We start from the raw sequence: 22,097 nt of genomic DNA on the forward strand, positions 1-22,097 counted from the left end.
ACACTACACCACCACCATCTTATCCACCCAATGGTCTAACCATAACTCGCCAATTGGCCTAACAGTAACTCGCCCAATGGTCTAACAGTAACTCGCCCATTGGTCTAACAGTAACTCACCCATTGGTCTAACAGTAACTCGCCCAATGGTCTAACAGTAACTTCGCCCAATGGTCTAACAGTACATTAACTCGCCTAACGGTCTAACAGTAACTCGCCCAATGGTCTAACAGTAACTCGCCCAATGGTCTAACAGTAACTCGCCCATAACTTACCGTCACTTAACTCGCCATTTATCCATCCCCTAATAATAAGAATAATAACAATGATAATAAGGGCTGTGGAATAATTATCCCCCGGGTTAATTTCGACGGCCCACCAAAAATCGCTTGCACCCCCTCTCGGCCTGTCAAAAATCGTTTGCCCCCCCTCAGCCCGCCAAAAAATCTTTGCCCCCCCCCCCTTACACATGCCAAATTTTTGGGATCCCAATTTTCAAACCTTATATGGTCTAGATATATGTTGCGAGCAGAGCGAGCAGGATAATTGCATATTAAAGCATTTCGCATTACTACTGTTTCGCGTTTTATTTAAAAGGCGCCACATGAATGTGTGCCAAAAATCACTAACACCCCTCTCCCCAGGGCTCATAATTATTACACAGCCCCTAATAATAACAATGATGATAATAATATAATAACAGTAATAATAACAATAATAGTTATAATAATAAATTGAATATAGCGTTTCTGTGTTTAGTTGCAATTCGTAATATTTGTAGCTAAGTTTCAAAATAAATACTTTAATGTGTAAGTGTAAGAAAGAAAGAAGAAAGAAAAACAAAGAAAGAAAGAAGAAGAAAGAAAGAGAAAGAAAGAAAGAAAAAGAAAAAGAAAAGAAAAAGAAAAAAAAACTAAATACAAAGAAATTGAGATGAACTGAACAAATCTAAATGATAGAAATAAATTATTATGTGCAGCAACATCCAAAAACAAGACATGTTTCAAGACAAAGCGGCTTTCTTGATAAAAAGCACTATAAAAAAAGAAAGAAAGAAAGTCATCCCCTTTACACGATCTTCTTTATTAATATCTAAGAAATAGATGCTATTACATTAATATTGACATCTTCGAGTTCAAACATCCTGCCTTAAAATTGTCGGCATAAAGTATTTAGCGGATTATAAGATACCGCGTAAGATATGCCGTGGTGTTAATGAAGCATCGTCATAATGAGTCCGTGATTGACAGGCCGGTAAACAAAATGAATCATGAACATATAAATGTCAATCATTTACAATGCAGAATTGGATAGCATTTTTTCCACAAATTTGTTTATTTACTTATGTTATTTATTAAAACCATATTTATACAGGGTCACCCTTCAGATAAATCTGCTATTACAGGGGCCCTGTCGGCATGAAAACAATATACATAACAATTTGTAGAATTATACATAGGCCCTATGTAAGAATTTTTTTTAAACATAAACATCAAAAAATCATACATCAAATATATCAAAATTCATTAAAAGTATTTACATTTCTTTGTTTTATACAATTTACGTAACACTTGTAGAAATATATATATTAAATTAATTAAGAACACAGACAAAATACATCATTCATTAAGACATAAAAGTTAAAACATTTGGTTCATTATTTACATTTCTCATTAAAACGAACAGAAAACTTTCCTGATTAATGATATTTTATATTTGGCAAAGAATATGGATGCAATTGTAATATTTCTCAATATGCAATCGTAACATATTGTTTGTAAATAAATATCTTTGTATGCATGTATTTCTTGACAAGTTTATACCGGCACGCGGCCGTGGGGCCCGGGGGCTTCGCGGGGCTCGATCGTACGTCACTAGGCATATGGCACGTTTGCGTGTCTGTTTACGGTACCATTGATTGAACCCACACCATACCCGGCGCTTTCCCGTAAGTCATTCATCACATAATGGGTTGAAGAAGTCACACCTTATGTTATGTATACAGTCACGCGGCCGCGTGGCCCGGATACTTGTCAAGCAATCGATCCGGTACGGGTATGTTCTGGGACGAATATATGCGTGCTACTGCCTAGTCACCGTAGGCTACCATCATTGCATTGATTGAACCCATGTCACGCCCGGCGCTTTCGCGAACTAGTGGCAGCTAATACTCGCGGTGAAGAAAGGTGGCGAAAGTTAGTCAGTACATCATTATCGCAAAGCTGCTGCCAGGCGTTTGTTTTGCTTGTGCACATTTGCCTTTGAGAAATTTGCTAAATATTTTTTTCCCATTAGCTTCATGTCAAAGAAGATCAATTCGGCAACATAAAGATGGGATAAAATTATAAATTATAAGCCATCAAATTTTTGGCCAAATCAATATTAGGCCCTATATAAATTTTATAGGCCATAAATAATTTAACACTAAATTACTAAAGCTATTAATAAAGTACTAATAAGGTAACATAATTTTAATAATAATAATAATAATACTATAATAATAATATAATATAATAATAATAATAATAATAATAATAATAATAATAATAATAATAATAATAGGGCCTAATAATAATAATAATAATAATAATAATAATAATAATAATAATATAAAAATAATAAATAGGCCTAAAATAAAATAAAATAGAAATGAAATAAAATAAAATAAAATAAAATAAAATAAAATAGGCCTAAGTAAAATAAAATAACAAATCAAAAACATAATGAATACCAATCTTCAGTCGAAGCACATTTACTACATTGTAATAATATAGACCTATTAAATTCAATCGAACCGGAGAGTCCATCATCAACATCCCGGGTAAACATACTATTTGCTTTTGTACACGCCGGACTCAGTACCGGTACTGCAAACACAGACAATCAACACTAAACAGTCAACCAATACTATACACATACAACACCCCACTGTACCGCCGGGAGTTGAAGCGATCGATCGTGCATCATCAATCAACAGCAGCACATTACCCGCGGTTTAAAAAGGGGCGAAAGTGCACAGGTGCGAAATTGAAAGGGGCGAAAGTGCACGGGTCCGAAATTGAAAGGGTGCGAACCGTCCTGTTTCCAATTAAACCATATTGTGGACATGATTCTGAGGAGAAATTATATTTTCAATTTCGCAAAATTGAAAATGTTTCGTATTTTTCCATAGCAAAAACAGTCTAAATAAATGATGTTCTACTTTGCCCAACAATTTTATACTTCAGAATATCAAAGATTAATATGTTTTCTCCTGAAAAACAACATAGTTTTTAGGCCAGGACTTCTTAAGAAATTCAAGACCACGGTTTATTTGATCGATGTTCATCGACTGTGCCGACCAATCTCGCCATTTTTGACTGTTTATTTTGGTTCACCACACAGAGGTCATGACCTTACGGCGCATTGATTGATCATGTTGATTCTAATTGGACGGTCCCAAGGTCATATGAATAATTCATTGGGGGGGTGGCAGAAATAGAAAAGTTGAAATAAATGTACATAATTATTGAATTCAAATGTGACTGAAATTAGTGGATTCAGAAATCATTGATCATGTTGATTGAAAGTTGCAAAGTTTAATGTTTTACTCTAGGCTGTGCAATATTAATCATGAGCTAAGTTTTTGCAAAAGAATGTCAAGCAACCAATGATAGCCGGGGGGGGGGGTGGATGGGGAGGGGAAATCACTTAAAAATAAATATTCCCCAATATCAGAAAAAGTTACCAAAAAAAAAAAATAATAATTTGACCCGATTGCTTTCGGAAATTAGTAACAACTGTCGTAAGGGCATGAAACTGGGGTGGGTACAGTCAACATTTGGAGTCAAATTTTAAAAGGTCATTTTGGGGTCATCTGAGGTCAAATTAGTAAAAACTATCGTATGGGTATGAAACTAGGTGGATACAATCAACATTTATAGCCAATTTTTGTGAAGGTCATTTCGGGGTCACCAGAGGTCATCTGAGGTCAAATTAGTAAAAACTATCGTATGTGTATGAAACTAGGTGGGTGCAGTCAACATTTAGAGCCAAATTTTGGGAAGGTCATTTCAGGATCACCAGGGGTCATTTGAGGTCAAATTAGTAAAAACTGTCGTATGGGCATGAAACTTGGTGGGTGCAGTCAACATTTAGGGCCAAATTTTTGGAAGGTCATTTCGGGGTCACCAGGGGACATTTGAGGTCAAATTAGTAAAAACTGTCGTATGGGCGTGAAACTTAATGGGTGCAGTCAACATTTAGAGCCAAATTTTGGGAAGGTCATTTCGGGGTCACCAAGGGTCATTTGAGGTCAAGTTAGTGAAAACTGTCGTATGGCATGAAACTTGGTGGGTGCAGTAAACATTTAGATCCAAATTTTGGGAAGGTCATTTCGGGGTCACCAGGGGTCATTTGAGGTCAAATTAGTAAAAACTGTCGTATGGGCATGAAACTTGGTGGGTGCAGTCAACATTTAGATCCAAATTTTGGGAAGGTCATTTCGGGGTCACCAGGGGTAGAACCAAATTTTGGGAAGGTCATTTCGGGGTCACCAGGGGTCATTTGAGGTCAAATTAGTAAAAACTGTCGTATGGGCATGAAACTTGGTGGGTGCAATCAACATTTAGATCCAAATTTTGGGAAGGTCATTTCGGGGTCACCAGGGGTAGAGCCAAATTTTGGGAAGGTCATTTCGGGGTCATTTGAGGTCAAATTAGTAAAAACTTGTATGGGCATGAAACTTGGTGGGTGCAGTCAACATTTAGAGCCAAATTTTTGGAAGGTCATTTCGGGGTCATTTGAGGTCAAATTAGTAAAAACTGTCGTATGGGCGTGAAACTTAATGGGTGCAGTCAACATTTAGAGCCAAATTTTGGGAAGGTCATTTCGGGGTCACCAAGGGTCATTTGAGGTCAAATTAGTAAAAACTGTCGTATGGGCATGAAACTTGGTGGGTGCAGTCAACATTTAGATCTAAATTTTGGGAAGGTCATTTCGGGGTCACCAGGGGTCATTTGAGGTCAAATTAGTAAAAACTGTCGTATGGGCATGAAACTTGGTGGGTGCAGTCAACATTTAGATCCAAATTTTGGGAAGGTCATTTCGGGGTCACCAGGGGTCATTTGAGGTCAAATTAGTGAAAACTGTCGTATGGGCATGAAACTTGGTGGGTGCAGTCAACATTTAGAGCCAAATTTTAAGAAGGTCATTTCGGGGTCACCAGGGGTCGTTTGTGGTCAAATTAGTAAAAACTGTTGCATGGGCATGAAACTTGGTGGGTGCAGTCAACATTTAGAGTCAAATTTTAGAAGGTCATTTCAGGGTCACCATGGGTCATCTGAGGTCAAATTAGTAACAATTGTCGTATGGGCATGAAACTTGGTGGGTGCAGTCAACATTTAGATTAAATTTTGGGAAGGTCATTTCAGGGTCCCCAGGGGTAGAACCAAATTTTGGGAAGGTCATTTCGGGGTCACCAGGGGTCATTTGAGGTCAAATTAGTAAAAACTGTCGTATGGGCATGAAACTTGGTGGGTGCAATCAACATTTAGATCCAAATTTTGGGAAGGTCTTTTCGGGGTCACCAGGGGTAGAGCCAAATTTTGGGAAGGTCATTTCGGGGTCATCAGGGGTCATTTGAGGTCAAATTAGTAAAAACTGTCGTATGGGCATGAAACTTGGTGGGTGCAGTCAACATTTAGAGCCAAATTTAGGGAAGGACATTTCGGGGTCACCAGGGGTCATTTGAGGTCAAATTAGTAAAACTGTCGTATGGGCGTGAAACTTAATGGGTGCAGTCAACATTTAGAGCCAAATTTTGGGAAGGTCATTTCGGGGTCACCAAGGGTCATTTGAGGTCAAATTAGTAAAAACTGTCGTATGGGCATGAAACTTGGTGGGTGCAGTCAACATTTAGATTTAAATTTTTAGAAGGTCATTTCAGGGTCACCAGGGGTCATTTGAGGTCAAATTAGTAAAAACTGTCGTATGGGCATGAAACTTGGTGGGTGCAGTCAACATTTAGATCCAAATTTTGGGAAGGTCATTTCGGGGTCACCAGGGGTCATTTGAGGTCAAATTAGTAAAAACTGTCGTATGGGCATGAAACTTGGTGGGTGCAGTCAACATTTAGAGCCAAATTTTAAGAAGGTCATTTCGGGGTCACCAGGGGTCGTTTGTGGTCAAATTAGTAAAAACTGTTGCATGGGCATGAAACTTGGTGGGTGCAGTCAACATTTAGAGTCAAATTTTTAGAAGGTCATTTCAGGGTCACCATGGGTCATCTGAGGTCAAATTAGTAACAACTGTCGTATGGGCATGAAACTTGGTGGGTGCAGTCAACATTTAGATCCAAATTTTGGGAAGGTCATTTCGGGGTCACCAGGGGTAGAACCAAATTTTGGGAAGGTCATTTCTGGGGTCACCAGGGTCATTTGAGGTCAAATTAGTAAAACTGTCGTATGGGCATGAAACTTGGTGGGTGCAATCAACATTTAGATCCAAATTTTGGGAAGGTCATTTCGGGGTCACCAGGGGTAGAGCCAAATTATGGGAGGTCATTTCGGGATCATCAGGGGCCATTTGAGGTCAAATTAGTAAAAACTGTCGTATGGGCATGAAACTTGGTGGGTGCAGTCAACATTTAGAGCCAAATTTTTGGAAGGTCATTTCGGGGTCACCAGGGGTCATTTGAGGTCAAATTAGTAAAAACTGTCGTATGGGCGTGAAACTTAATGGGTGCAGTCAACATTTAGAGCCAAATTTTGGGAAGGTGATTTCGGGGGCACCAAGGGTCATTTGAGGTCAAATTAGTAAAACTGTCGTATGGGCATGAAACTTGGTGGGTGCAGTCAACATTTAGATCTAAATTTTGGGAAGGTCATTTCGGGGTCACCAGGGGTCATTTGAGGTCAAATTAGTAAAAACTGTCGTATGGGCATGAAACTTGGTGGGTGCAGTCAACATTTAGATCCAAATTTTGGGAAGGTCATTTCGGGGTCACCAGGGGTCATTTGAGGTCAAATTAGTAAAAACTGTCGTATGGGCATGAAACTTGGTGGGTGCAGTCAACATTTAGAGCCAAATTTTAAGAAGGTCATTTCGGGGTCACCAGGGGTCGTTTGTGGTCAAATTAGTAAAAACTGTTGCATGGGCATGAAACTTGGTGGGTGCAGTCAACATTTAGAGTCAAATTTTTAGAAGGTCATTTCAGGGTCACCATGGGTCATCTGAGGTCAAATTAGTAACAATTGTCGTATGGGCATGAAACTTTGTGGGTACAGTCAACATTTGGAGTCAAATTATTAAAAGGTCATTTTGGGGTCATCTGAGGTCTAATTCGTAAAAACTGTCATATGGGTATGAAACTTGGTGGGCACAGTCAACATTTTGAGTCAAATTTTTGGAAGGTCATTTTGGGGTCACTAGGGGTCATTTGATGTCAAATTAGTAAAAACTGTTGGATGAGCATGAAACTTGGTGGGTACAGTCAAAATTTTGAGTTTAACTTTTGGAGGTCATTTTGGGGTCACCAGGGGTCATCTGAAGTCAACTTAGTAAAAACTGTCGGACGGGCATGAATCTTGGCGGATACAGTCGCCATTTAGAGCCCAATTTTGGGATGGTCATTTCTGGGTCACCTGAGGTCATCCAGGGGTCATTTAAAGTCAAATTAGTAAAAACTGTTATATGAGCATGAAACATGGTAGGTAGGGCCTACAGTCAACATTTAGAGCAAAATTTTGGAAGGTCATTTCAGGGTCACCATGGGTCATCTGAGGTCAATTTAGTAACAGCTGTCACATGGGCATGAAACTTTGTGGGTACAGTCAACATTTGGAGTCAAATTTGTGGAAGGTCATTTCGGGTCACCAGGGGTCATCTGAGGTCAAATTAGTAAAACTTTTGGACATACATGAAACTTGGTGGATGCAGTCAACATTTGCAGTCACATTTTTGGAAGGTCATTTTGGGGTCACCAGGGGTTATCTGAGGTCAAATGAGTAAAAACTGTTGGATAGGCATGAAACCTGGTGGGTACAGTCACTATTTAGAGCAAAGTTTTGGAAGGCCATTTCAGGGTCACCTGGGGTCAACTGAGATCAAATTAGTATAAACAGACAACACTATGACATTGACCTAGATGTATTTTGATCAGTTTCGGTCCACTTGGACCCATTTCTATCCAATTTTCGATTCATGTCGCTAAATAGTATATTCCCTAAATTGATTGATGTATTCTTATATGCTCTGCAAATGAGATGTACCCATTGAATGTGATCTGTCACATTGCACAATCGACTCCAAGAACCATTACTTTCACTGAACACTGCTGAACATTACGAAAAAGCGCAGAGCCACAGCACCATTGGTGCTCTTGTTTGGAGGTAGCGACTAAACATTGCCCCTTATTCTGTAGTTTTATTGCTGAAATCACCAAGGCGGACTGGCAATGATTAACTGGCATTCCTCGTGAAATAATTCTTTGAATTATATGGGCTTTAGTTTGTTGAAAGGGATTCAATCATGTTTCTCTGTTGTTCATCACCGTTTAACAACTCGCGTCCGGCGTGTCTGCGTGGTTTACTTCACACAGGCAAAGCGGTGATGAACAATGGTGAAACATGATTGAATCCCTAAATTTTACACACACTAGTGCTTGTATGTAAGAATGTCCTTAACCTACAGTCATCGAAAAAAGTACTTGGAACACTTGGTGTACATTGTCATAATTCTGTGCAGAATTTGTAAGGATCATGGGAATGATGTGTATTTTGTTTATGGACAAACATGATATCTACAACAATGATTTACCCTTCCCCTCTCCCCATCAATCAATGTTGGAACACATTGGAGAACCGCTGAAGACATTTCCCAACATTGCACGGGGAGAGTGGGTGTCAGTTTTCCGCTCATGACACAAAAGTGTTCCAGGATTCATTTCGAAGATTGTAGCTAGCTACAACCCTGGGTGTAATCCCCCCCCACACACACACACCCCCCTACTCATTCTCACCAGCGATGTAAGACAATGTGAGACACAAATGTGACCCCTCAGCACAACTGAGCCCTGAATTCGCCAATCATCATTTTTGAGATATTCAACCAAAATATTTTGCTTGAAATTAGCTTTAAAATGATGTATATCATGTCTATAGTACTTGACATTTAAGTAGTGAAAAATCAATAAAACAGTCAATAAATCCTTTCTTTCCTATTGTTTATTGTTAAGTTCGATGGAGCATATCTCAATAGTGGCACTGGCGACATCCGGGCTCATGCAGTTGTGGCGAGGAGTCACAAATAATATATGCAAGGACTTCAAATAAAGGATGCAGCCCTGAGAGAATAATAATTAAATGCAAAGGAATGCTTTGGTGAAATATACCGGTATAATAAATTGAGAAAGTAAAGAAAATTGGAACCGGTGATGATCGAATCAGTGCACTCAAGGTTTCTGCTCTCTCAATTTATGTCACCCGCACTTTTCTTTCTGTTAAGTTATTCATTATTAGGCAGAGACAGTAGATTTATCTCAGTTTAATCATTTTTGTATTTGTCTTATTTTTGAAAAAGAAAACTCACCTCAGGTTTATTATATTATATTTATTTACAGCATGGAACTGTAAACTCTGATAGTGCTGACACCATAAAAGCCAAACTTATAACACCAATTTTCATCACAAACATTGCCAAGTGGTGTCTCATCGGTCTAGGTGGCGCAATATTGATAATAGTATTATCTGTAGCGGTGTTCAGGAAATTGAAACGAAAGGCCCCCACCAAAAGTGTAAATGGGGTCACAACGGTAAGTAAATAAGAAGAAGTAATTTTAAGCATAGGATTTACCTTTCTGGGGGCCCTGGGCCAGGCCAAAATTTGGAGGCCCCAAACGCACGGTGAGGAATGCATGTGCACTCAATTGGCCAAGTTTTTTGACCTTACCGGGACATATGCGCGCGAAGGGCGCAGAAATCTTTTAATTTTAGTCTATTTCAGCTCAAATTGAAGCTAAATTTTGCTATATAAAAGGCTTGTGCATGCAAAGCGCGCAAAATTTTGCCATTTTTGCAGGCTATTTTGGCCCAAACATGGTGTTTTCCGGCTAAAATGGAAGATGCATGCTGCACAGGGCAATTTTGGAGTTGGGGGCCCCTGGGCCCAGGCCCATCTGGTCCTATGGTAAATCCGGCCCTGAGCATAGGTTCGAAATGAGAGCAAAGGCACATTGTAAACAATGTAGTCCTGACTTGAATTGCATATTAGGCCAAAAAATTGTTTGATTGGCGTAACCCGACCAACCCTAAAAAACGACCAGTCTATTTACTTGATTGCAAACAAAATAAATGACAAATTAAAATTAACGAAAAAAATTTCCGAGGCCTTTATCAAATGCAATTTACAAGTTAAAAAGCGTGTGTTAAAAAAATGCCTACCGACCGACCCTAATTTCAACATATGTACATGGGCCTCAAATTAGGGTCGGTCGGTAGGCATTTTTTATGTTACACAAATCAAACAATTTTTTAGGCCTTTGTGAAAAAATGGTTGAACATGTAATTTTTTTTCCACGCTAATAATATTATACATCATGAAATGGTTGAGCTTGTGAAAAGGTCTTTTCATTCCCTGTGATTAGTGTTCTCATTTCTGTATCTTTTACCTGGTTGGACTATTCAATGCAGTTATGGAATTTTGATGACAATAGTCCAATTATATAAATAGTATAAGATGTTTTAATAACATTCATAAAACATTTTTGGGCATGCTATTTGAAAACTCTAGTGAGACCGATAAATTCAGGTATCGCGCAAATGTATCTGTACAATTTTAACATTATTATGCCTTCAGAATCTTTACAAATAGACAAATAATAGATAACAAGATAATACACAAAAAGTAGTAAAAGCACATTTACTCACAAAAGCTGTGCACATCACAAATACCCCAAAATGCATTGTTTTACCCTTGTGTGCGTCCATTTATCTCAGGAATAAAGGTTATCTATAAGGTGTTCTATAAGCTGCATATCCTATCGGCGACTGCTATACCTTGTTTAGGGCGTTCAAAAGAAGTACCTGCATGTGCAACCATGACTGTTTCAAAATAGCCCGCCAAAGTCATGCAGGTAACTCCGAGGTCGTGCATTGAATTGGTTTGAATGAGGAATACTACAGGAACCTGCGCCTTTTGTTAGAAGTCACACTTGAGTAAAGTGAATAACCTTTATACCTGATGTGCATCAAAAAGCTGTCAAGTCTGGTCTAAATGCTACAGTATTTTATAGTTACGCAGTAATTACGTTTTCCTCATCAGTCGATATAATTACTCATTTACTTTTGTTTTGCTTTACAGTCAATTAATAGCAATGGACAAACAACGGAAGTGCCTTCAGATGAAACCAGACCATTATTAAGTTGATAATTCACACTGCCTATAAATGGAGAGCAAATTCAGCTGAAAAGATACTGTGTTACACCTTGATGTCGCCAAGTATTGGTACTCTGTGCCTGTGGTGTTTGTATATATGTATATTTATATAACAAGTATTGTTTTTCAGGTGACTAACTTTGGAATTAAAAGTGCTCAAACCCATTGCAGGTGAGCATAGGTTGTATATTTATTTATGTATTTATGTATTGGTGTGGATGGGGGGTGTTAACTGATGTATTCTTGCACTTATATGACCATTCTGTGCACAGACTACCCAATAGGTGCTATATATTGTTTAAAACTTGCCATTTTTGAAGACTAAGGGTCTTTTTATCTTTTCAGTTTCCGTAAGCCTTTTGTTCAGATACGAAAACGCAAGGGATTCAGTAAGTTTACTGTAATCTGACTTCATTGTTAACTTTGAAGTACCAATCAGCTTATTTCAATAGAGGCGAATGCCTATGTCAATAAAACCGGGAGAGAAAGGGTTATGTTAACACCAGTGTTTTTAATGGTCTAGCGCCCTCAAGTCTTTAACATTGGTAAATTGATCTACATTAATTTGACAAAATGCATGCCAATCCGAATGACAAAGTCCACTGTTTTCTGTAAAAACGTTGAAAATAAGCCCTTAAATCACAAAAGGTCCACTTATGAGCCTGTCGAACCCCAATGCACTTGTGCATAGCCACAGTGTCGCCCTTCCCTCGTATCAATGTCTATCTTCCTATTTTGCTTCCTCCTGCCCCCCGATCAGTCCCCCACTCCCTCCCGGTCCCTACTCTCTCCTCTCGAGTTCTTCTCTTTCTAGTCTTTCAGTCTCTCAATCTCCTATCTTTCTTCCTCACCCCTCCCACTCTCATTTGTTCAGTCTCAAGTATCTCACTCCCTCCCTCCATCCCCCTCCCTTGCGAAATTCATCAGTATGATCCATGACTGAAAATAAGCTCTGCAAAATAAACATTTAAAATAAACCCGAGCCTTACATATAGGCCCAACCAATTATCAGATTAGCTTGCCATTGGTACGAATGAATAGAATACATTATCTTTGCTCCAATGCAATTCTTTTGTATTGCATTTCAATATAAAAGATGATTACCAAATCACCACTTGTACGCGCCTCATTGGGAGATATTTGACTAATTCAGACGCTCGTTTAATCGCCAATATGAAAGACTTTTGCTTATAACTTGGCAACATGGTTAGTATATATTTCAATGCAAGACTATATTTACGAGCCACTTACGTCTAGGCGTAAGTGCATATACACCAAACACAAGTCAATTGAAGCCGTACAATTTACATGAATTTAGGACCGTAAAATTTAGACTCTTCTTTTGTCTAGATTAGCACCCAACTGCACATCTCAAGGTTTTATGTCAAAAATCAATATAACTTTCCAAAACGAAAACTGAAATTCACGAGCTTCAAATTTTCAGTAACTAACAAAAGGCTAGAATAAAAGATTGGTCACACCTGGGAGACTACCACTTCAGAATAACAATGACTTACAAAAACTGATACGGATACGGAAACAGAAACTGAAAAGATAAAACGACGGTAAGTACTCATGACCCTGTAGCATTAACAGCAGTAGGAATAGTAATTTGTGCATAGTAAACTGGGAGCAAGCACCACTGCCTGTGCAACTCTTGTCAACTCTTAAATAACATTGTTACAATATTTGCATAAAATTTTCAAAACTGTTTTTGGAACACTATTAAAATATAACCCAATGTTAAATAAAACGTTTTGTGCTTGCTGGGTAGGTAACAAAACATCTTAGATTGTGCAAGCTTATCTTTATTTGATATGCTATATCAAAACAAACATTTTGACACTTTTGCCAAAATCAAAGCATTTTTGACCCCATAGAGCCAAAAATTTGACAATGATATCAACTATCTATATTAGCAGTGTCAGCTTCTCCCTTGTGTTACCAAAACCTCCATTTGAGGGGGTCTAGCTCATCCACTAGATTTATGAAAAAGGAATGAGTGGGTGTAGGGATGTTTTTGTGTGTGAAAGAGACAGCAAGTAGACTTGTCTTTCATCACGCTTTTTATGTATATACTGTTTGGCAGAAAAGACAAAAAGACAGAACAATATGGAGTAATGAATTAAAAGAGTTGACAGGAGTTTTAGGAGTTAATGTTTTTTGCTGTTTCAGTGTGCATGTTCTCATCATCATTGATGGTTTGTAACATGGATGTAAGCGTGATCCTAAAAATGCCTTTCACGGTGACCCAAACTAATTACAAGACCTCTTCTACATCGAGACTGGCTTTCCATTTTAAAGGGAATTTTTATTATGTATCGTCGGGTGCATCACATACTGGTCTATCTTGAATTTTTGACTTTTCTGAGAAAATTGGTATATAGTTCTTTTTTATGAAGCTCTTCTAATTCAACAAATTACAGACCTCAATTTTTCCTAAATAATTAGTTATAAAATATTAAATTTGAACTATCTATGATTTTTACAAAATACAGTTTTCATATACTGATCTATCTCGAAAAAACACGCATTTATAGAAAATCTCAATTGAAAATCTGCGTATTAAGTTTACCTTCCTATATTTTAATTAGATTATGGATTTTCATGAATGTGGTTTTAAATTAAAGCATATACTTAACAGATTTATTTAAGTGGAATCTTTAATTATATTTACGTATGCAATATTGCTTAAAACTACCGTAAGTTGTAGTTCTGTATGTGAAATAGTTAATTTCCCGATATCGTATTTAAAGTGCATTACATACTGGTCTATCTCGATAAGCTTGAGATAGACCAGTATGTGATAAATCTAAAGTCACGTCACCGTTCATGAACTCGAGATAGCCCACAAGATAGACCAGTATGTGATGCACTTTAAATACGATATAGGGAAATTAACCATTTCACATACAGAACTACAACTTTAGTGTAGTTTTAAGCAATATTGCATACGTAAATATAATTCAAGATTCCACTTAAATAAATCTTTTAAGTATATGATTTAATTTAAAACCACTTTTATGAAAATCCATAGTCTTATTAGATTATAGAAAAGTAAACTTCATACGAAGATTTTCAATTGCGATTTTCTCGAAATGCGTGTTTTTCGAGATAGACCAGTATGTGATGCGTCCGACGGTATATACTGTTTCTTTTAACTGTATCATGTAATTGAACTTAAGTTAATGCAATACCAGTACATAGAGTTTATTTTAGAATGTTCAGAGTTACAACTTCAAATTTGAAACTAGTTTGGTTTGATAAGGAGCTGTGCAATAATTATGAGGGCGGTAAAATTTTCAAATGGCATGCCAAAAATTGCTTGCCTCCCTCTTGTCCTGCCAAAAAGATTGTGTCCCCCCCCCCTTTTTTTGAGTTCCCAATTTGCAAACTTTAAATGGTCTTGATATATGATGCGAGTGTAGCGAGCAGGAAATTGAACATTTCTGTAGTGTTTTTCGAACTTTTTTGAGGGTTATTTAAAAGGTACCCTGTAAATGTGTGCTCCTCTCAGCTTGCCGACCTGCGAGACCTCCTCTCTGCCCGTAAACGAATAATTAATCAGGACTCATAATTATTGTCGAGCCCTAAAAGCATCATGAGAGATAACATGCTACCCAACATTGTTTTCAATATGACTTTTTATGCAGGTCATTAAACCCATTGCCTTTCAGATCTGTATATAATTGTGAAGCCTTTTAACTCAAAGTGCATTTTAAATGTCATGTGTATTATATTTTTGTAAAATTGGGTGGGGGCTGAGGGAAAATTTGTGTTTCCTATCTTGTATATTTGTTAAACCCCATCGATATAGATTGCATAAAATGTGGTCAGAGCAATGTAATTTTCTAGTTCTTAATATGATTTTTTTAATGATATTGTGACGGGACCGAGCGGCTAGGTACTTAGCAAGTGGCTTTATAGGTGGGCTTGCCGGAGCTAGAATCCGGCTATGCACTGGAGGAGACTGTGATGGACCTCAAAGAAAACTACAGTGATATCTTGTTTTATTTCAACAATGTATACTGATTTATTCGTGGCACTTGTCTTATCTGTATTACATACTACGGCTTCCAGAATATACTTTATCTCCACAAAGTAATACCATCTCACATATCGATCAACACTAGCTTTTAATCTGGCCAGCAGGCTGTCTCACGCGTCACAATAACCGGGCAGCAGGTAACAGTAAACACAAGTTGCCGTACCACCAATAACACGCTACACAACGGCAAAAGTCTGATTTGTAAGCCCGGGCCAAATTAACCTGCTAGAACGGTCCACACCAGAATCTAGAACGATCATCACCGGAGTGAATAAGAAAAATGTGTTAATATAATTATATAACATGTTAGGCCTACAAAAATCTAAGTTATTTAGTACAAAATGAAAATTTGGGCATAGTAGCCCCGAGAAGCGCCATGCTAATCTCGACGACACTTGCGTACGACATGCAAGCATGTAGTGGCAAGATATCATCACAAAGTTTGACAAATATGATATAAAACACAACTACCTATTGGCATACGAAAAATTGGGCAGCATGGCCCCACGCGGCGCATGCCAATAGGTATAATACATGCAAATGACATACTGGTATGCATTGGCACATATTAATATTTTGACAAATACAGCTAAGTTTTTGAACGCAATTGAAAATTTGCACATAGAGGCTCCCCTCTAGGTGCAGACCAGATTTTCAACAATACATAAAAGATGACATACGTATGTATCTTTACGATACATGACGTATATATCTCTATGCATCATCACTCTTAAAATTACGACATGATAACAATATAGATTTCAACAGACTATGTGTTATAAACAATAGCACTATACAAACCATTAGGCCCTACTATACCATTAGGCCTTGTCACTACCTCCATCACTCAGAATTTGGATTGGTCAATTACTCCCATCACTCAAAGCTCAGGCCCTCCATCACTCAAAACTCGGACCGACTAACTCCTCCATCACCCAAACTCGGACCAGTCAAACTCCTCCATCACCCAACTCGGACTAGTCAAACTCCTCCATCACCCAACTCGGACTAGTCAAACTCCTCCATCACCCAACTCGGACTGGCCCAACTCTCCTCCAAATACCCGCAGTACCAGGGCACCAGCCCACGTTGCACCAGGACACCAGTCCACGTAGAACCAGGACACCAGTCCACGAGAACCAGGACACCAGTCCACGTAGAACCAGGACACCAGTCCACGTAGAACCAGGACACCAGTCCACGTAGAACCAGGACACCAGTCCACGTAGAACCAGGACACCAGTCCACGTAGAACCAGGACACCAGTCCTACCCGACGTGTTCCTCCTCTCTACTACCCTTAACTCGCCAAATATTACTCTCCGCAGCAATTAGGCTCCCAGACCTCCTCTCTGCTACCATTAACTCGCTAAATATTACTCCCCGCAGTAATTAGGCCCCCAGACCTCCTCTCTGCTACCATTAACTCGCTAAATATTACTCCCCGCAGTAATTAGGCCCCCAGACCTCCTCTCTCTACATTCCCCGATGATGTGTCCTGGGCTGCGCCACGCTACTGCATGGGCCCCTTGGACTCCCTCCTCTTTTATGGATCCGTGCTCCTTGCTCCGTGCTCCTCTCTCTCTCCCGCACTGAAAAGCAAACATACACGTGCACGGAACCATAACACAATGTCTGTTGAAATCACACATAACAATGATAAAAATATACCATATCATCTTACCAATAACTTTCCGTAAGCTCTTAATATTCACATATTATAAAAATAAAAATACATGAATATTTAAATACACTTCACACACTTTATATGAGAACATAGGCCCTGCACACGACATGTTTTGTAATAAAGACCTAATTAATTTAAAATAGTATCTGGGTGTGACTTGCGTGAGTTCCACATAAATAATCTGATCCAAATGTTAAAGCCTCCATGATTTGACAAAATATAATTTCGTTATTAAACAAATGCTTTTAGCTGAGGCTACAATGTTTGCATACAAATAATAATCATGAATAATGTCAAAAGTCAGACAATATAAATAAACACATAATAAATTGTGAAAAGTGAGAAAGAGAGTGATTTGGAAAATAATACCACGCGAAAATATAATAATCCCTATTAATATTATACGCAACTCGCCATCTCAAATAATTAATTAAATCCAAGATCCAAAATAATATTCGGGGAAAACCCGAGTAACGCAATTAGCGCATGTACATGTATATGTGCTACCTAGTAATGCGCTGTGCGGTACGTATACCTTTGACCTCATTGATATGCACAATCTTGCACGTACGCCAAGCCGGGCCACCAAGACAGCAATAATGGAACCCAAATAAATTTAATTACAAAGTAATATAAGATAGACGAACTAAATCAGCCATTTCTCTCTTTCCGCTTTACCTAGAAAATACTGTTATATACCAAAATGAGCAGCAGGGAATACTATATTGTTTAAAACATATGATTTCGAAATACGAACACGATAAAGCATGATTTTGGGGGTGAATTTGTGGCCAAAACGACAAGAAATGTGCAGAGATGCTATGCTTTCCGTATACACGCACACGGAAAATAAAACAACGAAGCATCACCCGAATTGCTCACAGAAAAACGCTTAAAACACATTCTAAAATTAATTTCACGACTCCCAAATCACCTCTACGTGTTCTATACATAATAATCTAAGTTGAGTTGGAATGATCTAATTCCTAGTATCATTTATAATAATAAAAATAATGAAAGAATAACGAAAGAACAAGAGAAATATAATTACCTAGAACGATCATCACCGGGTGGGGAAATTTCCACTCCAGCGAGACCGCATGGTAAGCAGCCAATCAGCGAGGCTTATTACCAGTTAATTGATTGATTGATAATGACGTAATGCAAAACGAAAATTCGCCTTTAAAAAGGCGCACTTCGTGATTTGGATAATAAAATTAAAAGGATACTAAATAATAATATTTAATATTTCGAATCCCGTCACACAGCCCACTCCTAACATTATTGACGCTCCGTCAAAATGTGATCTTTGAAACATTAACGGGGTTCGAAATTGTCTTACACTACACATATATATACACAATTTACTCTACAACATTTTTAAATATAGCGTCCTATGCTCCTTCCGGCTCAGTCATGGCAATGGTAGTCAGCTTAATCATCTGGCATGCCTGAAGCCAACAAGTTCCTGGCAATGGTAGTCAGCTTGATCATCTGGCATGCCTGAAGCCAAAATATCCTTTGTCCAACATGGAGCCGGTCTTCTGATGACAGCAGATCCTTAGTCTTCTTCAGTCACTAGCTGCGGCCATTCTTCTAGACTCTCTTAGGCTACCGGTACCTAATGGGTCTCTGTCGGACTCGGCTTGGATTCCGACGTCCCACCCACATTTGGGGTCCATATGTGTCTTTCACATTAGGTGCACCTTTAGGTTCTCCTATATCTCCAACCTGCTCCACCATACGTCCACTCCCTGGGACTCTATTGCCTTTTCCCCATCGTGGAATGTGTCGCACTGCTACCTCTGGATTGAACTGGACCCTCTTTTTCTCTCCCGCCCTCATTGGACGTTTCCTCATGCTACTTGGTCTCTCTGTGCCCAGTTTCGTACTTGAGTTCCTCTCTCTTCCACTCTTCTCTCCAGTTTCTTGACTCTCTACAGGTTTGCCCCCATTTGCTACAGGGTCATCTGGTTTAGGTGCTTCCACTAATCCTTCCACCTCTGGCAACACATCAGTCTCCAACTCAGACTGTTTCTCTGCCGGGACTGGAGCTTCGAAGACCCATGGTTCTAGCTCTGGTCCTTCATAGGGTTTGAGGCGGTCCGCATGCACAACCTTTGGTTTACTTCTGGCCGTCTTCTGTATGCGGAAGGTGACATCCGATAGTGCTGTCACCACTAGGTAGGGACCTTCCCATGGTAGCGTGAGTTTCTTTGACAAGCCAGGTCTCCTCTTGACATCAAACAGCCACACAAACTGACCCTCCTTATAGATAGGATCTCGTGTTCGACGGTCATAGTTCCGCTTCTGGCGCCTACTACTCGCTTCAAGAGCATGCCTAGCTCTTTCGTGTACACCTCTCATTCTCTCCCTCAACTCTTCTGCATAGTCAGTTGCACATTCTCCTTCTCCAGGCACGGCACCAAACACTAGGTCAACTGGGGCAGATACTTCACGTCCTAACATCATCATATTAGGGCTTTCACCGGTAGATGCTTGTACACTTGATCTATATGCAAAGCCCACATAGGGTAGACACTTGTCCCACTCCTTCTGGTCTTGTAGTGGCAACAACATCAGCGACACTGCATTGGTTATCGTACGATTGTACCTCTCCACTAACCCATCAGACTTCGGGTTATAAGGGGTAGTTCTTGTCTTGGTGATGCCCAGTATCTTGCACATTTCACTGAAAACTTCTGACTCGAAGTTCCTCCCTTGGTCTGAGTGCAGTTCTAGGGGAACTCCAAACCGGCACACAAATTCATTCACCAATTTGTTTGCTACTGTCTCGGCACGCTGATCAGGTATGGCGTATGCCTCCATCCATTTAGTCCAGTAATCTCCTACCACAAGGACATATGAATTTCCTTGGTGAGTTTCTGTAAGGGGCCCTAGGACATCGATTGCCACTCGCTCTAGAGGGGCTCCAACACGGGTTTGCTGCAACGGGGCTCGACGTTTGCACGGAGGGTTCTTCTTACGGGCACAGTCTACGCACTGCCGCACATAAACTCTGACATCAGCACTCATACCAACCCAGTAGTACCGCTCTCGCAGCCTTGGCAAGGTTTTCTCTCTACCCAAATGGCCTGCAGTCTTCGATGCATGCAGTGCATCAAGTGCCTTCCTCCTTAATGACTTTGGAAGCACTAGTAGCCATTTGAATTCTTTGCCATCGTCACTTTCCCATCGCTTCAGAAGGACGCCCTCTCTCACCGTCAACATGTCCCACTGGCCCCAGTATGTCTTTAGTGCAGCTGACTGATGTGCAACGTCTTCCCATTTGGGTCGTTCACCCCCAGATTCCTTCAACACTATAATGGGTGAAATGGTCTCATCAGCCATTTGAGCTTCTCGGATAGAAGTCAGTGAAACCTCAGGCATGGTAGTGATACGCCTTAGCCATACTTCAGTGTCACTCTTCTCTGCTGCTTCTGTCGCTGGTGTGTCCAGCATAACACCAACTCCTTCAACCTCAAGAGTGTGCTCTCCACCGCTACTATACTCGTTTTCAGTGCTGACTTGGGCAATTTCAGCCCCCTCACGACTTTCCAGCTCGAGTTCTGGCTCTGTCTGGGTCCCAATTTCATTTGTGGCCATAGGAACCTCATTTGTCTCTACTAACTCAGCCTCCTCAACTTCTGCCTCCTGTCTTTGGCTTTCTTCTGCCTCTTTGGCCATCTGCCCTTCCCATCGACCACACTGTTTACATGGGCGCCTGGACAAGCCATCTGCATTCTGGTGACGCCTACCAGGGCGATACTCAAGGCAGAGATCGAAGCTTTGCACTACTTCTAACCACCGGGCGAGTTGGCCTTCAGGATTCTTGAAGTTCGACAACCACCTTAAGGAGCTGTGATCTGTCCTCACTTTCACTTGGCCCCCTCCCAAGTAATGTCTGTACTTCTTCAAGAACTCCACAATTGCTAGCAGCTCTCGCCTCGTCACACAGTAGTTCCTCTCAGCTCTCTTCAGTGACTTGCTACCATATGCAATCACTTTCTCTTCTCCATCTTGCTCTTGTGACAGTACACAACCGATTGCAAAATTACTTGCATCTGTGTCCAGGATGTACTGTCCTGCTGATTTAGGGTAAGCAAGAACTGGTGCCGTTATCAATGCTTCCTTCAATGTGCCAAAGGCTTTCTCACAATCTTCATTCCACTGGAACTTTGCACTTTTCTCTGTCAACTTGTGCAATGGTGCAGCCGTGTCAGCAAAATCACGTATGAATCGCCGATAATATGACGCTAGTCCCAGGAAGCTACGGACCTGTGTCTGTGTAACTGGTGTCGGCCAGTCCTTCACGGCATCTATCTTGTCTGGGTCGGTATGTATCCCCTTCTCGGACACAATATGCCCCAAATACCGGACCTCTTTCTGTAGTAGGGAACATTTGCTTGGCTTGACCTTCAGCCCGGCACTCCCAAATCTGTCAAACACTGAGGACAGCCTTGTCAGGGACTCTTCAATTGTACGGCCAAATACAATGACGTCATCTAGGTAGACCAGCAACGCTTCCCAACGCAGACCTGCCAGCACATTGTCCATCAACCTCTCAAACGTGGCAGGTGCGTTGCACAGCCCAAAGGGAGTACATTCCAGGAATACAGGCCACTTGTTGTCCTGAACGCAGACTTGTCACGGGCATCTTCGTCCAGCTCTACTTGCCAGTAGCCTGACGCAAGGTCCAAAGTAGAAAAGAACTTCGCCTCTCCTAGCGCATCGAGCGAGTCGTCAATCCGCGGCAGCGGGTAAGCGCTTTTGACGGAAGCTTCGTTCAATTTCCTATAATCTAAACACAGCCTCTTTGACCCGTCCTTCTTCTTCACAAGAACCACCGGACTTGCCCACGGACTATCAGAAGGTTGTATCAGACCCTTGTCTAATAACTCAGCCACCTGTCTCTCAACTTCTGTCCTCTGCTCAGGTGAAGAGCGTCTCAA

The 22,097-nt window shown here is 40.1% G+C and overlaps 1 protein-coding gene across 1 annotated transcript in view; it reads left to right on the forward strand.

The window, feature by feature from the left end:
* LOC140160680 (lysosome membrane protein 2-like) overlaps window positions 1-14,073 on the forward strand; it is a 40,929-nt gene extending 26,856 nt beyond the window's left edge. The window contains exons 12-13 of the mRNA XM_072183967.1: window positions 9,598-9,789; window positions 11,337-14,073. Coding sequence (XP_072040068.1) covers window positions 9,598-9,789; window positions 11,337-11,402 — 258 coding nt within the window. The 3' untranslated portion in view covers window positions 11,403-14,073. The remainder of the gene's footprint in view (window positions 1-9,597; window positions 9,790-11,336) is intronic.
* The last annotated feature ends 8,024 nt before the right edge of the window (window positions 14,074-22,097 follow it).

Source organism: Amphiura filiformis, chromosome 9 (assembly GCF_039555335.1).
Source record: "Amphiura filiformis chromosome 9, Afil_fr2py, whole genome shotgun sequence".
Classification (NCBI taxonomy): Eukaryota; Metazoa; Echinodermata; class Ophiuroidea; order Amphilepidida; family Amphiuridae; genus Amphiura; species Amphiura filiformis.